This window comes from Neomonachus schauinslandi, chromosome 3 (assembly GCF_002201575.2).
Source record: "Neomonachus schauinslandi chromosome 3, ASM220157v2, whole genome shotgun sequence".
NCBI lineage: Eukaryota > Metazoa > Chordata > Mammalia > Carnivora > Phocidae > Neomonachus > Neomonachus schauinslandi.
Window position 1 is genome coordinate 31,334,614 of NC_058405.1, and position 23,239 is coordinate 31,357,852.

A 23,239-nucleotide genomic window follows, 5' to 3' on the forward strand; every position below is an offset into this window, starting at 1 on the left:
TAAAAGTTGTATTCTGCTCTTAGAATTGTTTCAGCAAAGAAAAGAACAAAACAGAGGAAAATAATTAGTAGATTAAAATCAAGCCTGCCAGATGAGACATTAAAGAATGCATAAGTCTAATTTTAAGAGCCAAAATGATCGTTCTAAATATACCAAAAGAGTAAAAATGATCTGCTGATTGGCTGGAAAGAACGGAGTCTTCATTTCTTACAGGGGAATGTGAGAGGATAAGGCATTACATGGAAGAACCAGAGAAGTGAATGGGGAGTGGGGTTCTGGCACTTTCCTCTGAGGCGGGCAACGCCTGGTGGCCTGCTGCCCCAGCTTGGCGAGTGTTTGCACATGGCACTTGCACTGTGAGACTGCATACATTGGTTCGACATGCCCAAACACTGATTATTTTGACTGGTTCTGTTCTGCCCAGGAACTACTCAAGCCAGCGATACACAGGCTTAAGCAAGCTGTGTTCTGCAGGACTCCAGGAATAAGAACCAGAGTCTCTTTCTGGCACAGTGCAAGTTCTAGAATCACACAGATGTGTCTCTAAAGACAGAGAATGCAAAATGAAGTAAATTACAGGTTTAGTTCTTATACGCAAAAACCCATCAGGTGTAAGCAGGCTTTGCAATCGTAAAAATATTTGACAATGCTCTTCTTTACATACCCTCCCTATCAAAGCTAGGCTCTCAGAGACTCCGATTTGCATGTCCCCATGCTGTTAATAACACTGCTAAATTATATTTCAAGTATGCCTGTGACATCATGTTAAAGAAAGGACATATAAGCTGTAAATTACTCATAGAATCTTAACAGACTAAAGACCAGGAGTGCATAGTGTTTCTCGATTTAATTTTTGAGACTAGGTTCAAGATTTAAGAACAGGCAATTTGCGATTCAAAGTGCAGCACAGACTGACAAAATGTAGCACCGAGTTGGTTAGTGGGACATTCACACCCAGCCCGCCAAGAAGCCATGCGCTCTCCAAGCAAAGCTTTGCGGGCCTGCAGGCTGTTCATCTCGGTCTCACCTTAAAACAATGCAAATGATAACAAAGACCCAGGGACTCGATGATCATGGCGGCTCCTTTGCCCAGAATGTTATTACAGTAGGAGCACACACGCTTCCCACTGACTGACCTAGACGCGGAACGAGAAGGGAATGGAGGCTTTCAACGGCGCGAATCAGAGTTACTTAAAATCACACTCTGGCATTAACATTAATAATTCTTAGGAAAGTATAGATCTGTGGGAGGAAAACCGTCACCAACCAACCAAAGTACGCTGTGTTGTACCTTGAAGGAGCTCCGCGTGGCGGTTCTGAAACCCTTGACACCTCTTCACGTAAATTAACAATTTCAGTGTAATTCACCCATTCTCTAACTCCGGACATTATTCTCCTGAGATCACATCTGTATTCAGCATGAGTCTTCCCCTCCTCTACTCCAGCCAGGTCACCGGCCAAAGCCCAGCCCTCCTCCTGTCACACCCGGCCGGACCCTAGGAGAGCAGCCCCAGCTCCACCCAGAAGGCTCTACGCACCTCTTCTACCATCTTAATCTTATCTTCCCATTCTCCTCCTCATTCACCTGTTCTTCTAGTTACACAGAAGGACTAGTGCTCTCCTGATGGTGCCCCTGGCTTCCAGGACTGCCTCTGGGAGGAGGAGATGACAAGTGGCTGACAGCTACCATGGACACAGGTAAGGACGGTGGCTGCTTTCCTTTGGATGCAAGTCTCTCCTGTCCCAGGTGGGAAGGTAAAGGTCACTTAGTACCACTGCATCCCACAGTACTGGCCCAGGTTAGTGACTCTGAAAGTACAGAACTGCCAAGGGCCTCACACGAGAGGACCACCTCCGAGACAGAGACCTCTCCAGGGCAGAAGAGCCAACCGCCTGTCTCCTACCTGCTCTCCTAGGGTGGAGCTCTCAGTGAGTAAATGCTGCCTCCCCCCACTCAAGAGCCTTCATCTCTGCCCAACATTTAACACACATTTGCACCCCTTCTGAAGTCAAACCCTATGATACACATTTTAGAGATCCTGGTACAAGTAACATTATTTTAGATGGATATGTTTTCTTAACAAAATCCCTTGACAGCTAAAAAAAAATTCCAATACTTATCACCATGTTTTTACTTTTCAGGACCTCACTTGCAACGGAAAATACTATATGCCAGTAGAACTCCCTTCAGATGACAGCAGAAACATTGCTGTGTAGGGCTTCATGAAGCACTGATTGTCTGTAGAGAAGCTATGCAAACCTCAAAACCCAACGTGTGTTGATATCTGTGCTTTACTCCACATCAAAAGACAAATGGAGTCAAGACCTATAGTTATAACTCTTACCCAGTACCTGCAGCATATAACCTACAGAATTCAGTTGATGTAGTCTGAACAAAATGTTGGCAAACTAGATAAGAAGCCAGCAATGGTTTTGAAAACCAAAAACAAACAAAAAAAGCAGTATCTAACTACTTAACATTTTTCTATTCAGCTTGTTAAAAGTTCCACAGACAATGGAGCTTGGTTATAATGCTTTCCTTTTCAACTCAGTTCCTATAAAAAGAGTTTGTACTATAGTCTCAATAAAAGTCAAACATTTTACAATACTGCTCTCAGTCATAAACTGCAAATGAATTCATAAGCTACTGTGTATTTTTATGCTTCCGTGCTGAGAATTATACGAGTGTGTCTGCACTGACCACAGGCAAAAGCAAACAAGACAGTGGCAATGAGGTACATGTTTTAAAGGTCTCCAATGGCTTCACAAGACATCCATAAATGCTCTTAGGGTAGCATGGAAAGCCATTAAGAAGCCTTTAATTGACTTGGTAAAGGAACACTGAATTTGACAGATTCCAAAAGGCTTGTTTTGGGTTTTCACTAGAAAATTTGGACAAGACTTTGGGGAAATTTTAATGAAAAATTCCCCGAGACAAAGGTTCTCACCTGTTGCGGAGCTGGGAGCCCGGCTGTGATGCTGAAGGAGAATGGCTGCGTGGTGTGGGAGAAGGTGCAGCGGTGGTCTTCACGGAACCAGTGGAAGGAGGGGGGATGCTGGAGGATGGATTCCGCATGTAGGCCCGGTTTGACGTGGACACCAGCTGAGGCGGGGGGCGACTGAAGTCTTGAACAGAGGAAGAAGCATGGATTCCTGAAGGCTGATTGAGCCAAGGGGATGGTTTCCAAGAACTGGATCTTGGGGAATCCAGGTTATCTAGAGATTCACCTCTGAAACATGGAAAGAGTTCATTAAGACTATATAATACATTCCCTCTCCAATTTTGGGAGACGAACCATGAGAGACTATGGACTCTGAGAAACAAACTGAGGGTTCTAGAGCGGAGGGGGTGGGGGGATGGCTTAGCCTGGTGATGGGTAATAAAGAGGGCACGTTCTGCATGGAGCACTGGGTGTTATACGCAAACAACGAATCATGGAACACTACATCAAAAACTAATGATGTAATGTATGGTGATTAACATAACATAATAAAATTTTTAAAAAGACTATATAATACATTCAACTAGAATCAATACATCATTATAGTCCCTAAAATACCCATTTTATGTATTTTATAAGTACGTATTAATCTAACAAGTCCAGTTACATATAAAATTACCTTTAATAAATAAAGTTTCTTTTCATCAACATCACGATGTTTCATATTCAATTAATCTTCACTTATTTTCATTTTTATTTACTTGGTGCTTAAAGAAAAAACACCGAAGTGGAAAAGAAAATACTAAAAAAAATTTTTTTTAATAAACTACTACCAAGACATACATTCCTCCTTTAAATCTTCAATGGATTAGACATATCAATCTTAATTTTTGAAGCCCAACCAAAAGAAAAATACCATTTTTAGTTATTAGACTAAACATGGTCACAAAATTTTTAACTTATTTAATCTTCACAACACTTTTTTTTATATCTCTAGAAGTTAACTTGCCCATATGAAAAAGAGCTAGTTAGTGGTGGAACTGGCTTTCAAATCAGTGTCTCCTTGATTCCAGAGTAATCCAGATAATTCCTACTCTACAGTCCTCACCCTCACCCCAAACCCTGAATTTAATCAACTGTCTAATGTCCATCTTATAGAAGCATTCACCAACCACTTCCCTTAAACTGAATATGCATTTAAAATAGAGTTGGGGCACCTGGGTGGCTCAGTCAGTTAAGTGGACGACTCTGGGTTTCAGCTTAGGTTGTAATCTCAGGGTCCTGGGATCGAGCCCAGCACCGAGCTCCACACTCAGTGCAGAGTTTGCTTGGGATTCTCTCTCCCTCTCCCTCTGCCCCTCCCCCGGCTCTCTGTGTCTTTCTCTCTCAAATAGATAGATATATAGATAAATAAATAAGATGCTCAAAAATTATTTAAAAAAATAAAATCGAATTTAGCTCACAAACTGATTTAAATACAACTTTCAGAAAATCTCTCTTGAATGAATTCAAGTGATTATATTAATTCTGGTCTACAAAGATTGACTCCAAATTATAAATGGTTTATTTTTTTTAGAAGATTTTATTTATTTATTTGACAGAAAGAGAGAGAGAGAGCACAAGTAGGCAGAACGGCAGGCAGAGGGAGAGGGAGAAGTAGACTCCCCGCTGAGCAGGGAGCCAGATGTGGGGCTCGATCCTAGGACCCTGGGATCATGACCTGAACCGAAGGCAGACGCTTAACCAACTGAGCCACCCAGGCATCCCTAAGTGGTTTATTTCTAACAGGTCAAATTTGTTATTACATTTAAAACTTGAACTCTTATCCCAAGTTTGAAATATGTATTTTTTTTTAAGATTTTATTTATTTATTTGACAGAGAGAGACACAGCGAGAGAGGGAACACAAGCAGGGGGAGTGGGAGAGGGAGAAGCAAGCCTCCCGCAGCGTAGGGAGCCCGATGTGGGGCTCGATCCCAGGACCCTGGGATGATGACCTGGGCCGAAGGCAGACGCTTAACGACTGAGCCACCCAGGCGCCCCTATTTTTTTCTTTTAAAGTTATAGAACTACTACATCATTGTGATGAGAAAGACCCAAGCAATATAGAAGGGTATTTGAGGGAAGAATAAATTTTCCCTCCACCCTCACTTACCAAAATTTACCTGCCCTAATTCCCAGAGGTAACCACTGTTAGCTTCTAGACTTTTTCTGTTACATATAGATTTTCATACAGAGACAAATTTACGAGTAGAGCCATGTCTATATACATATGCAATGGGTTCATGAGTTTAACACTCTTAAATGGGATTACTCTACAATGCATACTCTTCATAACTCACTTTATTCCAGGTAACATATTATCTCAGAGCTATCTTCAAGTCAGTTCACACAAAGACAGCACTTTAGAGGGCTCCAGTGAATTATCCTCCTGGTATCCATGCCATTGTGTGGTCCCCTCCCACTGATTCTCTGCTTGGCCATATGACATGTTAGGCCAATGGGACATAAGCAAACATATACAAATGGAGGTCTGTAAACACTTGCACATTAGGGCTTATCTTCCGCAAGCTTTTCTCTTTGAATCCAGGTGCCATGTCATGAGGCAGCCCAAGCAGCTATGTGGAGGGGCTGCGAGGGAGCAGAAGCTCCTGACCAGCAGCTCCCCACCAATAGCTCCTGAGCACCTCTCAGGACAGCATCAACATCAGGGGTACAGCAAATTATAGCTCACTGTCAGGATATGTACAGATCGTGAGCTAAGGGTAATTTTAATTTTCAAATGGTCATAAAAAAAAAACAAAGAATATGTGACAGAGACTGACGTGGCCTACAAAGCCAAAATTATTTACTATCTGGTCCTTCATACAAAAAAAAAAAAAATTGCCAACCTTTACTCAAAAGAACTGTAACTGTCCAAGTGCCCCAATCAACATCATCCAAAGAGCTGCCCAGTCAATTTTGATATGAATTGTGATAAGGCAGAATACTATACTACTATAAAAGAGACATTGCTGTATCGTACACCACCTCAAAACTTAATGTCTAGAAATTAAACATCTGCTTCAGAGTACAGAAGAGGAAATAACTCCTAAAAAGTCCCGCACCTTCTCATAATCCCAGGCAGACAGATCGGCTCCTTATGTACACTGGAACTGCGCTGCCGGATCCAGCTGTTGTCATTGAGAAGAGATGTTCTCTTCCTCATTTCTTGAAGAATTTGTTGTCTCTCTAACTCTGCTTCCGATGGGACTTGTTCCTTCTTGGAGCTCCTCTGTGATGAGCTAGTGCTCCCAATTTGGTCTAAATATTTATTGCCTCCTAAATTAAAAACACATCAGAAGCTGTAGGATTAGCATGTTATTAAAGGTGGGGGGGGTGATTGTGGATAAACCTCCAAATACAATGTAGCAAAAGATGTGACATTGTACACATATGTAACATCAATTCTCAATGAGACCGCTGCATGGGAACCTAAAAGTCAAATCTGCGATTCCTGGAAATTCCAGTTCCACACCCAGAGGCATGCCACAGAGTGCACTTAGGAAGACTTAAGGAGGCTGCCCAAAAAAAGAAACAACCAGCATTGATTTCAGCACTATTAAGTTACAAAGTGCTCGCCTACAAATAATTTCTCTTCCACTTGTCCCTTCCTTCTGAAATTAAATCAATCAAACACATGCGCTCATTGAAAACTTGCTGTGACAATGCCTTCGAAAACTTACACTCCCCCTGGGGAGAGCAAGACTTATATGCCTGTTTCTCCAGCTGACTCCACTCAAGTCTTCCTGGTATAAGTTCTACAATAAGCCATGACGAATTGTAGGAATGAGAGCACCTTCAACCACTAAAATAGCTTTTGTGATACTGAAAAATATCCAAGTAACCCAAATGTTAACCAAGGACTGTTAACAGACTTGTTTGTCCTCTGAGAAACTGACAAAACTATAATTTGGATGTTGAATATATGCATGACAATTCAGTTAGGTTTTATCCTGAAGGCTTTGTCTCATTTTGGATTTGCTGATTAATTTCTGATTTGGGTAAAACGTCTGTAACTTTGAAGTTTCTTCCCCCTTTAATTTGGATTAGGAAATTCCATCTCAGGATTCCCTTTCACTCTCCAGATTTACCACTATTATTAATTTTTCTAAATTCACAGTGCATCTCTGCCTTAGTTCATCTTCCAGCAAGCAGTGAACAAGGCCAAAGTTTTCTCATGCCCACCTATATTTACCTTTGTGGGTGCCCACAGCCTATCAATTTGGTCAGATTTTAAATTAAATATATCCTATTTTAAAAGTGCCTTATTGGCATAACCAAGTTTTTCAATAAAATATTTCATAAGTTCACTGCCTGCTCGTCAAGAGCTTAGGGTTAGTAGAGGGAAGAAAACACATACTGAAGATCGAAGTACTTAAAGTACTGATTGATTTTAATGGTGGCTAGGGACAAATTCAAGGGCAAAAGAAACCCAGAAATCCAAACAAGTAAGACCAGAGAGCATCTGATCAATTGGCAACTGCGAAAGAGAAAATTCTGGTTTTAGTTAAGGGTCCCTAATAGCAAAAAGAGCAAAAGAGCTGGAAATTTAAAGTAGGACCAGATAATGGAAGCTCCTAAGTGTTAAGGAGAAGGAGTGATCATAGGACTTAATAGAAACTAAATTTTACAAGCTGTAACCAGAGGTTACACACTAGCTTCCACCTGACCATTTAAGGCCTGTAGATGTGTGGTTTGGCTCACAGAGGGCTTTAAATTTTATTTATCCTTGTCAGCGCTTAAAAGATAACATGAAAATCCACATTGTTTTTAACTTCTCTTTAACCACAGAAACACTGGCCTTGCATTCTCCCACATGGCAAGGGCAGGCTTGCATTCTTCCACGTGGCTACCCACTCAGTGGGCTTGTCCACCAAATTCACCCCAATCCTCACCTGGACCTTCATTCATTTATATAACTGACCAGCAAGCACCCTGCTTTGCCCAAAACCTGGTAAGCAAACGCTGCTTAAAATCATGCTTTTTGCTTAGTGGTTTTTTTTTTTCCTTAGTTGTATAATTTCAGTTACATGCATTCCTAAAAATACACTTTATACTAACAAGATCGGGTTCCAAATCATTTTTGCCAGGTTAGCAAAATCATTATCATTTTGGACTTTTGGACATCTTGACACTTAAATGTACAATTTCAAGTTTATAAACAACTTTTAAGTCCCCTGGTATTCTGCAGAAAACTTTTCTGTCCCATTTCCTTGGCTGCAAGATAAAATCTATACAAAACTATCAATAATACTGAAAAATTTCCACATGTTTCATTAGCTATTTAAAACCATTTTAATCTCCCAGTACTCCCTCCATTATAAAGTAAAGCCAAAATAAACATAAGTTTTGTTTTTATACACCAATCTAAAAATACTTGGTATTTTAATTATGCTATCTTAATGAATCTGAAATACGTTGACTTTAAAAATACTATCATAGCATGTGATAGCATAAAGAAGCAACTGTGCTGAAGAATTTGGGGAAAAAAATTCACATTTACCATTTTTATTTGTAGGGTAATCATTCAGTTCAGTTGTGGATCTGGATTTATTCCTATAACACAAAATACAACATATTATAGACATCTCATTAAGAACATCTTTTTTACATTTATGATGTAAAAACGCCAAAAAGCTTGCTTTTTAAAGCAGTTGATTTAATTCCTGTATCTGTGGAAAGCTACATTTATCTTCTTAATAAGGAATTTTTCATGTTGTACAAGGTAGCAGAAAACAGTGACGTCTCTAAATGAGAGAAGAGCATGTGAAGAATATGCAAAGATCCTCTCCAGTTTGTAGGATGACTAAGCCTATGATTTTTTACCAATTTGTATACTTTGATTCCCTTCCAGATCTCAACCGTACAGGGGGTACCAGCATCTGTCATCAGATCACCTGACATCATACTGTCCTTTCCTTCATGCTGCCCAAGGGTCAAGAAATCAATTTTGGGGGTACTTCCTCCAAAACAGCTGCTCACCAAATGCTACCTTAGCTGTGCAAAGAGGTATTCAAGCATCCTGGCAGAGGCGACCTCTGAAGATAACTCATTTTGTAATGGCAACGTTTAAGTTTCTGTATCGACCCACGCTGGTCTCATTCTCACTTTACTAAGCACCGTAACTTCAAACAATAGTGGTAATAATGAATAATATACATTATCATATGTATACATTACATATGTACATGCATACAATGTATATGTACACGTATACAACATACAATAAAGTACAATACATAATGTATCGCAACTGCTGGCAACTTTCATGAGTGGTTTCATTTGTATTAACGTAGAAAATAATTTTATTGCAACATGTCCTGCCACACCCTTTAACGCCTCTAAGGCATGCTGTACCTCAACTGCCTGGCAGTGTTCTGTATTTTCCAGGATTTGTTACGTTTTCTCCTGCAATATAATTATTGCCTCCAGGTTATAAGCTACGTAAAGATTATAAATATATAAATAAATGCATATCTTTAAAAAACAAAGAGAGATACACATTTAATGATCCACAGTTCTCCAGAAATCCTCATTATAAATAAGAGCATCCATCACTAAAACTTTTTCTAGCTTAGTGTCAGCGCATTACTACCTATGTATTAATTTTCCCTATCTACTCGGAGTCCTACTCAGTCAGCCTGGTTGCCTGTGGAGATGAATCTTTCCATATCTCTAAGGTAAATTCCTAAGGAAGAAATGTCAGCTCTGAAAACACAAATTAATGGTCATACACTGGATATTTATAGACAGAGTCTATTCAGAAGTCCTTGGTAATTTCAAAACTGCCAAGTATTTTAAAAATTACTTTTAAACATTAAATTTATGTCTCAGGAAATTTTAAGATGTAGATAACATTGCCTGGAATTGACCAGTAGTTCTCATCAAACTCAGAGAAGGCCACAATTCTCGTTTCAGATGTCCACATGTAACTTCACCTGGGGCAAGCTGATGCTGTTGCTTATAACCTCCTTAAAATAAAAATGAAGGCAGCTGCACAAAATGAACACAATTCTGCCCTGTGTCCATTCCCCTTGCACTGCGGCTCCTCCCATGAAGAGGTAAAGTTTTTCTCTGTTCTGTGAACTTGGGCTGGCCTGTGATTCTACTTTAGGTAACAGAATGTGACAGAAGCATTGGTGGGCCAGTTCAGAACATAGACAGCAAGGTACCTTGCATGCTTCCTCTCTTTAATTCTGTCTTCTCTGCTCAGCCACCATGTACAACATAAGACTGCACTGGCTTGCTGGATCTTGAAAGAACATGCTCTAGTTGTTCTCACTGCCCCAGCTGACAGCCAACTCCCCAAAGCAGGGCTGCCTAGTAAACTAGGAGGACATGTAGGAGGAGCCCCATCAACCAAAAGAACTGCCAGTTCGGATCAGCCCAAAATACTTACCTACAAAATCATGTTAAATCACTAAGTTTAGGGGTAGCTGGTTACACAGCAAAAGCTAGTCCATACGAAGATCAACCAGCAAGATCTCTTTATATCCCACAAAACATCAAGAGCTAAAGTAGTTCTAAAATACATCTAGGCGAGCCCTCAAATATTCATCTCAAGTCAATTGTTCCAACTAAATTACAACAAAATGTCCCATATACCTGTCACTAGGAAGCAGCCCTGAAGATTTTTGCTCTCTCTTTGGTATGTCATAGGAATCAACAGGCCTAAAAGATAGAAAGAAGAGTTTATGGTCAACATAGTAGACTTTAACACTCTTCCTGAGTTTGAGAAATTGATATCAAAACAAGGTTATTCCAGCCCCTTCACGAGATGGTCTCTGGGTTGAAAACTAAACATACAGAAGCACTTCGATCAATCACTGCAGAAAGAAGACCTATTAATACCAACAGAGATTAGCAATTCATTCATCCCACAACCGTATACGGAGTGCCTGCCACTGCTCTAGGACTGGGTTACTGAAGCAAACAAAACAAAGAGAGTATTAAATGTAATTCTTACATTTCAGTGGACAACCAATACAGAACATAAAACAGGGTAAGGCATATGAGGAGAAGGTGTGGGGAAAAGGCACATGTAAGGTATTCTGGAAAGTCTGAGAAGGTGACATCTGAGCAGAGACTTATTAAAGATAATGAGGAAGACAAGGAAAGAGGTGAGGGAAGCTCTCTGCAAGCACAGGGACTAAAAAATGCAGACGTTCAGGGGCAGAATGCATTGGACATTTTCAAGGAAGAAAAAGGAGGCCAGTGTGGCTGGAACAGACAGAGCGAGGGGAAGAGTGGTAGGAAGCCAAGTAGGCCAGAGGGTCAAAATCCAGGTCATGTGAGCCTTCTAGGTCACAGCGAGCACCTGGGTAGTACTCTAATGTGACAGGAAAGCCATCTGAACAGTTGTAAGGCAACAGGAACAGGTGTGCAATGTAAAGTGTGTCTCCCTTGGGCTGCTTGTGTAGAAAATGGATGGTAGGGACCAACTAGGAGCCTCTGAAGTGGGGAATGGACCAAGCTAAGCCAAGCCAATATAAAAACATCACAGTGCCCTTCAGCTGTAGGACAAACCTTTTATACTGGTATATTTTGACTGAAGTTTCCCTCTCTCTCTCTGCCTGGTGCTTCTGCTCCTGGGCCTCCTCCTGACGCCGCTTCTGCTCTGGCTCTTCCTCATGTTGTTGCTCCTTCAGTTTCCTCTCTTTCTCAAGCGTGAGTTGCTCCTGCAGCTTCTTTCTTTGGTCCTCCTCTGCACCCTCCTTTGGCTGTCTCCTCTCCTCCTCTCCTGCTCGGGTCCCTTCCCAGTCTGACGACTTGGACCCCTCACCCCAGGAGGCTTCCGAGGTGGCCTCGGCAGGCTCCCGGGTGGGCAGAGAAATGCTGTTTGAGCTCAGGACCATCAGTTCCTATGTGACCAGGGGGGAAAGAGAAACCCATCCGAATCTGTGTATCACTATAATTTCATTTATTTATATTCAGTTTGAGAGACTCACTGTAGTTGGCCCGATTTCCACTAGAAATGATGTTAAAAGTTTTATCGCTAACAAAGCCACACGTGGGTGAAATACAAGTACAAAGAGAAAGATGCAGTTAGGGTCCATTAATAGAAGCAGTAATGATACAGTAGAGAAACTAAGAGAAAGGTTGAAACATCAGAGCAAAATTCTGACAAATCAGAGCTCACTGTGTTTTTCAAAGAGCTTATATAAGTGGATATGTGGCAAAAGCCAGGTGAAATAGAGGATCTTCCGTCTTGGCTAATTTCACTGAGACAGAGAAGAACACAGCACATTCCAACACTACTACCTCATTCAAGTACTTGTAATTCTCTCTCTCGGCTTCCTGCTTAGCCCTTTGCCACTCTTCCCTGAGTCTCTCCTGCTCACGCTGATATTTTTCCTATAAGGAAAGATAGCATATTAGTTAATTAGTTAATTAACAGATTAATGATGTTACACAGGATCTTTTTCACCAGCATTTTTGCTAGCTCTACCCTTCACCTCAGTCTTTAAAGATGGTGATACTGTTTTCACCAATCGGACTTTCATCCCCAAAGTATGAACTAGCTTATATCGAATTAAACTGCAGTCTCGGGAAAGGGTAGATACTCAGAATTGAATCCATAGCCACCCTTTACCACAGCTGTAATTGATTAAAGCCCCTAGCTAACTGCAAGGGGGACCGAATTTCTCTGCAATGGAGCTCTTTTCTCTGCAACACAGCTTTGGTGTGTTAATAGGACCGCCCTATTAACTCTGAAGGGGGTTCCAACTAAATTACAACAAAATGTTGTGGAAGTCCTTACAATTCATACACCTGTCATATATCAAACCACAAAACTATAGTGCTGCCTTCTAAAAAATACACAGGGTAAATAATGATTTTAAAAGGAGGACTCAGAAAGCTTCAAAATAGAATGTAATGAATGCAGAATGTGCTGCCTAGCAAAAGATTTAATTATGAGGTTATTAGCTTTTGATTTTTTTTTTTTTTTAATTTGCTTCCCGATGCTGGCTGACCCTGACCAGGGAAAGCCAGCCTGCCTCGCTCCCGTGGGCCCACATCATTCTGCTCTACCTGCAGCAGGCGGTCCTGCTCCTTCTGCCACCTCTCCTGCCGCTTCCGCTCCTCCTCTTGATCCCACGCCCAGCGGCTTGGGGCACTGAGAGTCGGAACTGGAAGCTAAACCAGTAATAAGAGAAGATGTGCAAACAAAGGAAGAACATATTACTTTGTTCAGTCATCTACTGAAGCACTTTCGCTTACATGAATTATTCATACCACCCTTGGCCTAAGCGGTACCAGAGGAGGTTTGGCTTTCTGGTTCAAAATGGGTCTTTTCAACTTGGAAAGACTACCCACCCCGTGACAAATTCTTCTGCAACCGAAAATCAGCGACGCTAGTATGTGCTAATTCAGTCCCACCAAGGTCACCTTGTTTATTCCAAAAACAAATGAATGCTACTTACATCAGGAACCACAGAATCCGAGCTTCCTGTGTTGCACCATGTGGGAAAGGAAGAAAAAAAAAAAAACATATAAGTCTTCTCATTTCTATGAAATAATTTTTTTCAGAGAGTCATATTAGCTGTTTCTATGCCAGTATACTAAGTGAGCTCAGTGTTTTTTTGGTTTCTTTTTAAACCACAGCAGTATCTCAGTTTTTCTCTTCAATTCCATCTGTTACTCATCTTCCAAAGTCAAAGTCATTTAAAACAAAGAGAGAGAGAAACTATGGATGCCGAGAGTAGCCCCCTAGCCCTCGGTACTAGAGCTGGACGGCTGGTGTTTTCTGAAGAGGTTTTAGGGTTCTTTTATGAATACACCAGGTAGTATGTCACAGCTGAGCCCAACAGGGGAAAAAAGAATTTCAAATGTTATAACATCTACCAAATCCAAATTTTTACTTGCCACTATTTAATGACAATGTGACAGCTCTATATCAGATTTTCCAGATCTCCTTGCTAATGAGCTACTTTATTTAAATAAGACACCACAAAGACATGTTCAAGAAATCCTTCCCATTCCTCTGAAAGGGAAGCACAAATATTCAAACTTCATGTGTAAACTTATGAGCCTAATATTCTTCTTTTTATTCTCAGGGGGTGCTACATGAATATGTGTCTGTATGTTGTACAAGAATAATAAACAAGTAAGTAAATTTCATGAAAGGCACTATTGTACAATATTTTTTTAATTTTCCTGAAACCTCAGCTGTCAAATTATTCACTTAAACATTTTTTTTTTAATAGAAAACTGCTTTGAGACTTAGGAAAATATCCTTCCCTAAAAGAGCCTGTTGAAGAAAACTGAGTGAAAATTAGACCAGAGAAAGAAGGGAATTGTCTTACGTAGCCTGTTTGAGCTAGGAGTATCATACTGTTTCAATTAAATTACCATAGAAAAACAGGAATTTAACAAAAATGTAAAAAACACTAAGGATACGGACACAAATAGACCTCGTACATGCATAGCTGGTGAGCTACTCCGATTTATGGTCAAAAAGAAACCTTAATTCACCAAAGAAAGACTAGTAGATTTAAAAATAAAAAAATCTATGAGTCCAGTAAATACAAGGCAAGTGTGTAAAGGTTTTAATCACCTTAAAAGTAAGAAACAATAACATTTAGACACCAACAGCACACTCCTCTCTGTGCCATCGCATCCCAAATGTTGGATATTACTTTTAAGTTCTTGATAGCACAAGCACAGCTCCGACTGCATTCATGAGACAGGGCATTAGACAGACGTGGGAGGGAGAAGAAATGCCACATGCAGAGCACAGAAGGCAGAGGGACCCAACTACACCAACACAGGGAGGTTCAAAATGCACGTGTTCAGAAGTGCAACTGAAATTTACATTTAATTTACTTCGGAGTTAATAGGGCGGTCCTATTAACACACCAAAGCCATCATTCCAATAGCAATAAACAACTCTGCTCTTTAGTAAGAGCATTTTCCATAACCAAAAGTTAGAGTTTTCAAAAGTTCAACAATTGGGTGTTGGTGTAATCTAATATTATGCAATTGGTAGGAAGCAGTAAGGCGTAAGTGAAGTTCCTCATTTCTTACTGTCACCACCCAGTGGAAAGAAGTGTGTGTTTAACAGCATCTCAATCTTTTTTAATTAGAAAAAAAAAATTCAGAGGTATACAAAAGACACGCAAGGACCCATTACCACAGAGGTAGACCCATGAACTGTAAGAAAAGCCTGATGACCCTAGGAAAAGAATGGAAATGGGTTATGTTGCTTGGTCACAATGACAGCCAAATTGAAAAGGCTTAATGCCCAGCACCAAAGACTACGAGGACAGAGTGGAGAATGGGAACAATTCCATGAAAGTGCATGAATTGTTATCTTGGTAGTTTACCTTGTTCAAAAAATTGTGATCGCCTTTTTAAGTTTTTCAAAGAAATAGGTTCAGATGCTAGTTGAAAAATAAAAAAAAAAAATGTCAATACCATGTCATTCATTTTAATCTCTCACCACTGGAAACTAAATGGTATTTGACACACCTTTCTAATCCGTAGCATTAGTTGTAAAATGACAAAACTGATAGCCATAGAAGATATGGATTATTTCAATGTACAATGACACATATTTTAGTAGTCTATACTACATCCAAATTAGTAATGGAACTAATTATTTTATTAATAAATTCTAGCAGATAGCATCATAGTTTCATAGAAGCCAAAATACTTCCATGCTAGATCACACACCTTTAGGGAAATGGAAACTAAAATGTTTTGCTTAGGTTAATCAATCCAAAAGCTGGAAGTCCAAGGAAAAGTATTTATAACTAAGAGTTTTTGCAGTGCTAAGTAAAAAGTGAACTGAGAAATAGTGGGGAGGAAGAAGATAAATTAATACCCAGAGAAAGATAAAATAAAAACAAATGTCCAAATTAAAATATTCTTCTATCTAAAGTATTTGGACTTGGTTTAACATCTTATAGCCACTAACTTTAAGCAAATGGAGTTCAGTCAGATTAAAAAAAAAAAAATAGAAAAGAAACATTCTGACTTCTACAGATGTGTTGCAAGGTTATGGCAAATGATTCTTATACTTAAGTTTATTCATAATATGTAAATGCAATTATTACTTCATACTAGTTGGTGCTTACTTGTCTAAAGAAAACCCTCAAATAACAGGTGTGCATATAGTTGTAGTCACTAATGATGAGTTTGGTGTCTTAGCAGTTTGCTTTGCCTGAGTCACTGGCAGAATGGGACCTAGATGTCTTGGATTTAACATCGTGAATCAAAAATAAGTCAGGTTTGTTTTAAAAACTCCTTTGATAAAGAATGCAGTATCAGTTAAGATGCAGTCACTTTTTTTTTTATTATGTTATGTTAATCACCATACATTACATCATTGCAGTCACTTCTATCAGAAATTAAGTACCAAAATAAATCATCAATCAAGAGGAATTTATAAACTTGGTTTGGCTTTGACCTAATGTATTATGAACTGGCAAATGCAGATGCAAAGCCGTCAAACTGCTGTGAAAACCCAGCTGGTGGGAGTCTAGTTTCATGGTAGCAGGAGTTCTGTCTTCTTTGGGTCTTTTTCCCAGCCTATGTGGACCAGATCTTTCTTATTTATTTTATATGCCTAAGGAGTAGCATATAGCATGTGGCAACAATGATTTATGGACAGACAGAAGGAAGAGAGTGATAACTCCACCATACGAGACCTCCCTAGATACGACACCTGCTTTTTCATTACAAATGGGTCCTCTGGCTAACGACTATTATTGCCATTTCTCTATTAATATTAGCTGCCTACAAACTTGTCCCTTTCACAATAAAGGGAGAAAGGAAACCTCATTCATCGTTTCAGATTTAACTAAGATTCCCTCTGCCAACATACCAGAGCAAGAAGGCTAATGGCCTCAGGAAAACCAGTCTTTCTTATTTGACTTAGACACACAGTCACTCAAAGCTCCTGGACACACTGCCAACCTTTGTTTGTAGTTCCTGAACTATTCAAACCCTGGAACTGAACGCCCTTCCACCTGTCTGCAACTGGATCTGCATGCTAACCTCTTAGTTTCAACTTGCAGTGGGATCAGTTTTTCTTTGACTCACTGATATTAATTTTCATAATAGCAGAACTTGAATGCTGTGACTTCTATATTATAAACCTAGTTATAATGGTGATGTTTACCTTTTGATTCAAAAGTAGTACTTTCATCATGAATTCCATTCATTTCCTTGGATTCAATATTCTGGAAAGGACAAAATGCCAGTTAACAACATTCTTTCCAATTGGACTTCGGGTTTAAATAATGCATTTCCCAGTAGTGAGAATATCTTAACAAGATGAGTTTTACAGGATATTAATGTATTTCTTATAGTTTTTTACATAGCTAGGAAAGTTTTTAAATTTTTTTTAATATTTGTGAAAGGATTAATGACCACCTCTCTATAAGCATGGATGACCTTAAGTTCAATCAGTCATTAATTTTCCAAGAAACATGATGTGCCAAATAATTAAGTTCACTTAGCTTATACTTATGAGTAAGCAACACAAGCATAGAGGATTCTTCAGCATTTAAGCTTTTCTTACACAATGTAGCAGGATCTCCTTATTAGATAAAAGAATATCTTAGGATAACAACAACTATATTTAGGGAGTCAATGTAAACATTTATTTGAAATTTTAAATTTAACTATTGCTTTGATACTTAGAAAAATTTCTACATTGTAATTATTTTTAATCAATGTAATTGAGTATCTCTTAACCACACATCTAAGTCTACCCATCAAATTCATCTACACAAGAACTAAAAATGCTTCATGAGGTTTTAAAATAAGTATAGTTATTGTGTGCAATTTACCCCTAAAGACCAAAGAAAGCATAGAAAACTTACAGTGCATAATTTTACATCATTACTACTTCACATCCCCAAAGATCTAAGAAATGGGTATAATGATGAAGATCAGTAGGAAATACCTATAGAACACCACTACGGGATCTTTTGCTTTTACCATTATATCACTATTACTCTATCAATGAGTACTGCCTTCGGATTGTCAAAAATACATTTTACTCCCATTACTATAAATTAAATGTTTTTCAAGGAGCCTCAAAATTGTTCAAATTCTTCCCCCCCCCCCCCACACACTTCCTACACACACTTTGCTCCACACAAATACTCCCACTTTTCAAAATACTTACAGAATGCTGGAGGCTTTCTGAGAAATCAGTTGTTATTGACAGATTTGAAGATATTTCTGAGTTGTAAATTCCAGAAGTTGTATCAATCCACTTTGTTTCGGGTGAACCTATAATTTTGGTAGCCATACTTGTGAGATTGAGGGTTTTATGCCGTGTAAATGGCAGGGAAGTTTGGTCTTTGCCCCAGTCTGATTGGCACATGATGATCAAGAAATGAGTACACGTAAATGGTGAAGTGAAAAGAACAAAGTTACTGAATGCACACACACAAAATGTACATACAGAAAACATACAAACAAATCAGGTAGTGTGGGAAGGAAGTAAAGAGTGCAGGTGTCTTAACCAACAAATCACCTTCTGAAAACACAAGGGTTAAATCATATTAATAAGGAAAAGACTAGCAAATTTGCTGACACTTTCTGTAAACCAGAACTGAATATCGTATTTTGAGATCATAATTTGGCAGGGAGGGGGAAGCTTAATGCCATTCCCCATCCAACCTCAACAACTAAGAAACACAATAGTAGAATTATACTGCAAGTTCCTTGAGCATGAACAATAGGAATATGACCCACCATGTTCTCTCTTACACCAGCAGTTAGTTATGGTGCTATCGAGAAAGTAAAATCATAGTGTAATTCTTAATACTCAAAATTATTATGAGACTCCCAAATGCAGATGCAATTACAATAGCTTTCAGTTAATACCTGCATTCAGTCAGTATAGCATATCAATCAATCAATCAATAATGTAGAACTCAGTAAATTTGCTAGTGAAAAGTTTTCAGACAGAATAGTCAAGGAGGGAATGTTCAAGATTTGTCTCAGCATAACCACAAAATACCTCGAAGCCAAAAAATTTTTAAAAAATGAGAAAAAAGTTACTGAAGCAAGCTGTTATAACCATTTGCCAAAGACCAGTTCCCCATTGAGAAAGGCAGACAGTGGTAAAACCAACTCACCAGACTTTCCATAGCGCCTGATATCCATTACTAGGTTTCCAGTTTCTTTAGCATTAGCCATGGTTGCTTCCCACTCTTTTGTGTCCTTATATGAAAACTTGGTGTTGTTAATAGCAATAATTTCATCATCTACCTGTAGCTGAGAAAATTCTGCTGGGCTACCTATATAAAGCAAAATAAATAATACAACCAATAACATAAAATTCCTAACAAAAAAAATTCACATCCTGCTAGTCATTGCTTAGAGAAAAAAAAAATGACTTTTTAATCCCAACGAACCATTCTTGGATTTTTCAGGTAGAGCAGAATCAGGAATTTTTTTTAAGTTATCAAATATTTGAGTACCTACAACATACAAAGCACCAAAAGCATTTTTTATTCTATAGTATGTATCTTCATTAACATGTAAAGGAGGAATAAGCTCATCTGTTCAATAAAATTTCTTTATTACCTTCCTAAGAACAAAGAAAATTTTAAATTATTTTTAAATTAAAGATGTGAAATACATTGTACTTTAATTGAGCTTCCAAATCCAAATGTACTCTGGAATGGATAAAAAAAAAAAAAAAAAGCAAGGCTATTTAAAACTGTTTACAATTAGCACTTACCGTTATCTAATTAAACAGTCTTTTTGAATTTTCAAAAAAAATAACGAGTTAGCATGCAATTTTATATAGCTAAAATATGTAAATGAGGAACTCCTCTTAACTACAATAGGTTAATTGTAGCCTCTGTGGTAATATTTTGCTCAGGGTTCTTGGGACTGACTTGGTAGAACCCTGGGTGGGGGAGGGGCACTCCTTTTGTACAAGTCCTGAAGCATCCTGAGGACTCCATGGGCTACAGATATATTAGGATGCTCAGAAAACACCAATTTATTATAGAGCATATATATGTCCACCACAACCACGGCCAGTCATGGACAGTTCTTTCAAAATTTTCAGTTAAGTGTTGCACGGAATCATTTCCAAATATTAAACCAAAAATTTTGACAAATGAATTCTGTAAAGGTCACAAGATTAAGATTCTACAAAACTAAAATTAATTAGGCAAGGAGAAGAAAAGGTATTAGTCTCAGGGTAAAGGATGCATCTCCTCACTTTACTCCTATATTTTTCACATGTGTTTTCTCCTCCTATATCACATAAACTAATTTCTGGAGGGTTTTTTGAACAGCATAGGATAACAAAGGGAAGAAAGTTGAGTAGAGCCAAATCTATGATTTACCTGCTTCGACTGATGCAACGAAGATCCCAGAAAAAGCCCATTTTACTGTAAACCCAAAGTCAAGACCGCTCCCAGGCGTCTGGTTTATGCTGATTCTCATATCACTGAACTGATCCTGAAAACAAACACGAAACGGTGGGATCAGGTGTCCCTGGCACCCACATGGAGGAAAGTCTATCCATGAAAGAAGGGAGGCTACATGCAAGGTACACTTGAATTATTTCATGATAAACCAGAAGCATCAATCTTTTTAACTTGGGTTTGGTAAAACCTTCATTTATATACATATCAATGAGTTTATTATTTTTCTGCTAAAACAAGAGAAACCTTCACATCAACAGATGTTTTTCTTCACATTCGTTAATAATCAGCTGGGCATTAATAAGGCTTGGGCATTTGCCCACTACACAATTGAGTTTAATTTATAGACCGTTTGCTATTACCCAGGAAAGGAGTGAGAAGGCGTGTTGTGTGTGTTGTTTAGTGGTACAAACTTGCTATTAGTAAATAAGCCCTAGAGATCTAATGCACAGTACAGTGAACATACACAACACAGTATTATAATCCAACTTGCTAAGAGACTATAACTTAATTATTCAAACCACTAAAAAGAAAGGATAATTATATAAGGTGATTGAGGTGCTAATTATCACTACATTGGCAATCATATTACAATATATAAATGTGTCAAATTAACATATTGTACACCTTAAATTTATACAATGTTACATATCATATATTTCAATACAATAGCATTTTTGGAAATGCAAAAAAAATATTTAAATGCTTTTTAAAATGCCACCATACTTATTAAAAAGGTATCTCCGACATTTAACATATTTAGCTGAATAATTTCGAGGGGTTCATCGACACATGACTCAGGTACGTGTAGAGCTCAACTAGGACTGAGACCACCCCCTAATGGGCACCTGAAGTTTTGGCAAGGCGACTGTTTGCCCCATTGCTACATGAAGATCGAGGGGTGAGGGCAGAGCTGCCAGACAAGCTGCAAAATGCAGAGCTATGTCATCTCTGAGGAACCAGGGTCAGATGCCAAGAGGACCCCTACTGAGACACCGAAGCAACAAGTCACAACTTCTTCGAAGTCACATCAGCCACAACAAACCCCAGAACAACAGCCCCTATTTCAGACAACAGACCTCTATTTCCAACTCTGTCACTATCCTACACAGCAACAAATGCTCAGTTTCACAGACTAGCAGCCATTTTCCAAAACAAATGTTTTAAGTTGTAAAATACACGACGTCTGTGAAAATTTCAATTGCCTTTCATAATTTATATGTTTTGTTTTGGGTAAAGAGCAGACATGAATTTCAACTTGAAATTCCCAGCCTAGTTTCAGTCTTTGATTTAAAATAATTAATAACTTAGACTTACTGTTTAAAAAGGAGAAGTTCTCCCTAAAGCCACTTTATTTTCCAGGAAAAAAAGACCTACAAATTCTCCCATTCAATGTGGCAGTTAAAACCGAACCTAGGGCTAACTGGGCAATTCATAAAGCTTTATGCCGAAGTTTTTCGACCTCTCGAACAAGTTTAAAACCCAAGTGACTCTATTCTACAAAAAACTGATATTACGTAAGAATTAGAAAGAAGGCAAGGAAGGCACCGAACCAAGAACTTACTACATTCTGTGGACACAGAAATACTATAATAATATTCACTTATTCATCTGGTCAACATACACTTATTGTGCATCTATCCTGTATAAGACACGGGGCTTAGTACTTGGGAAATAAAGATGGATTAGGCACGGTCCTTGCTCTCGAAAAATAATTACTGACTCTTCCCAGAGTTGAGTATGGAATTATTTTAAGAAAAATCTGTAGCTAATAATATAGGAAAGTTTTCATCAGAAAGCTTGTAAAGCAGTTTAAATACAGGAACCCTCATGCAGTTAGTGAAAACATGTTAATAATCAGCCTGATGAACACCAATCTCCAGAATAAAACTCTGCTATGAATAGAAAAAATTAGTGGTTAGTTTTTCTCTTTAACCGAAACTACCATACACTTAAATTAGACATGACTCAATGAAAATAAGTGGTCACCTTCGCTACACTTACCCTCCAAAAAAAAAAAAAAAAAAAATTTTACTTAAGGCCAAGTAAAGAACAGAATCTACTGCTATATAATGGGAGAGGACAAATGATAGGTTAGATATGCAAGATACTAATTGATGTTTTTTATCTTGAAGAATAAAAGACAGGATGGAGTTTTAATAAATAGTCTCAAACTACATAAAGAATACTTTGTGGGAGACAGCAAGTAAACATTATCCTTTTCTACCAAAAATAGGATAAAAGAGAATGAGCTTAAGCTATAGATGAAAGAGTCTCACAGCTTTATTAGACCAGAAGAATTGTCTCACAAAAGGATATTCTTGCCTTGGAAATAAACCTCCACTTGACCATATTAAATAAAAGAGCAGATAACCACCTCTCTGAAACAGTTAACAGCGGACAGCCTCACTGTGGCTAAGCCTGGCAGACTGTAGGTGTGGGGGTCCTTAGGACTGTAGACAGGCAAAGGAGAAAAGAACCACAGGAGTGATTACAGGTCCATTTCTATCAATAACCAGGTGACCTCAGGCATGTCTCAGAGTCTGGCAGGCTCTTCTCTCTCATAATGACATGGATTTGCAAGCTTTTTGTTTTGCAAAACCCTATTTTCAAATGAAAATCTTATGTAGACCAGTTCCCTCCCAAACCAATACATAGAAGGGATTAGAATGAATAGCTATAATTTCAATTACAAGCTATAATTTCAATGGCGTGACCTGCCCATGATGGCAGTCCCTCAGGCATCCCTCTCGAATCCTAGGTCCTTGAATTAGATCAGCCCATAGACTCCTTGCAGGGGAACATATCTATAATCACAGTCAAGCACAAACTGTTCAACAGTGATTTC

The 23,239-nt window shown here is 38.7% G+C and overlaps 1 protein-coding gene across 4 annotated transcripts in view; it reads right to left on the reverse strand.

Moving 5' to 3' along the window:
- LMO7 (LIM domain 7) overlaps positions 1 to 23,239 on the reverse strand; it is a 93,758-nt gene that overhangs the window by 2,590 nt on the left and 67,929 nt on the right. For 3 of the 4 annotated variants that reach the window (XM_044913157.1, XM_044913155.1, XM_044913156.1), the window contains 14 exons: positions 20,311 to 20,425; positions 19,084 to 19,245; positions 18,123 to 18,229; positions 17,109 to 17,169; positions 15,310 to 15,366; positions 13,408 to 13,433; positions 13,016 to 13,120; positions 12,245 to 12,337; positions 11,510 to 11,844; positions 10,589 to 10,654; positions 8,487 to 8,539; positions 6,049 to 6,262; positions 2,949 to 3,230; positions 1,028 to 1,136 (listed from right to left, as the gene is read on the reverse strand). In XM_044913157.1, coding sequence (XP_044769092.1) covers positions 1,028 to 1,136; positions 2,949 to 3,230; positions 6,049 to 6,262; positions 8,487 to 8,539; positions 10,589 to 10,654; positions 11,510 to 11,844; positions 12,245 to 12,337; positions 13,016 to 13,120; positions 13,408 to 13,433; positions 15,310 to 15,366; positions 17,109 to 17,169; positions 18,123 to 18,229; positions 19,084 to 19,245; positions 20,311 to 20,425 — 1,785 coding nt within the window. The remainder of the gene's footprint in view (positions 1 to 1,027; positions 1,137 to 2,948; positions 3,231 to 6,048; positions 6,263 to 8,486; positions 8,540 to 10,588; positions 10,655 to 11,509; positions 11,845 to 12,244; positions 12,338 to 13,015; positions 13,121 to 13,407; positions 13,434 to 15,309; positions 15,367 to 17,108; positions 17,170 to 18,122; positions 18,230 to 19,083; positions 19,246 to 20,310; positions 20,426 to 23,239) is intronic. The other variant, XM_044913154.1, reaches the window with a different exon arrangement.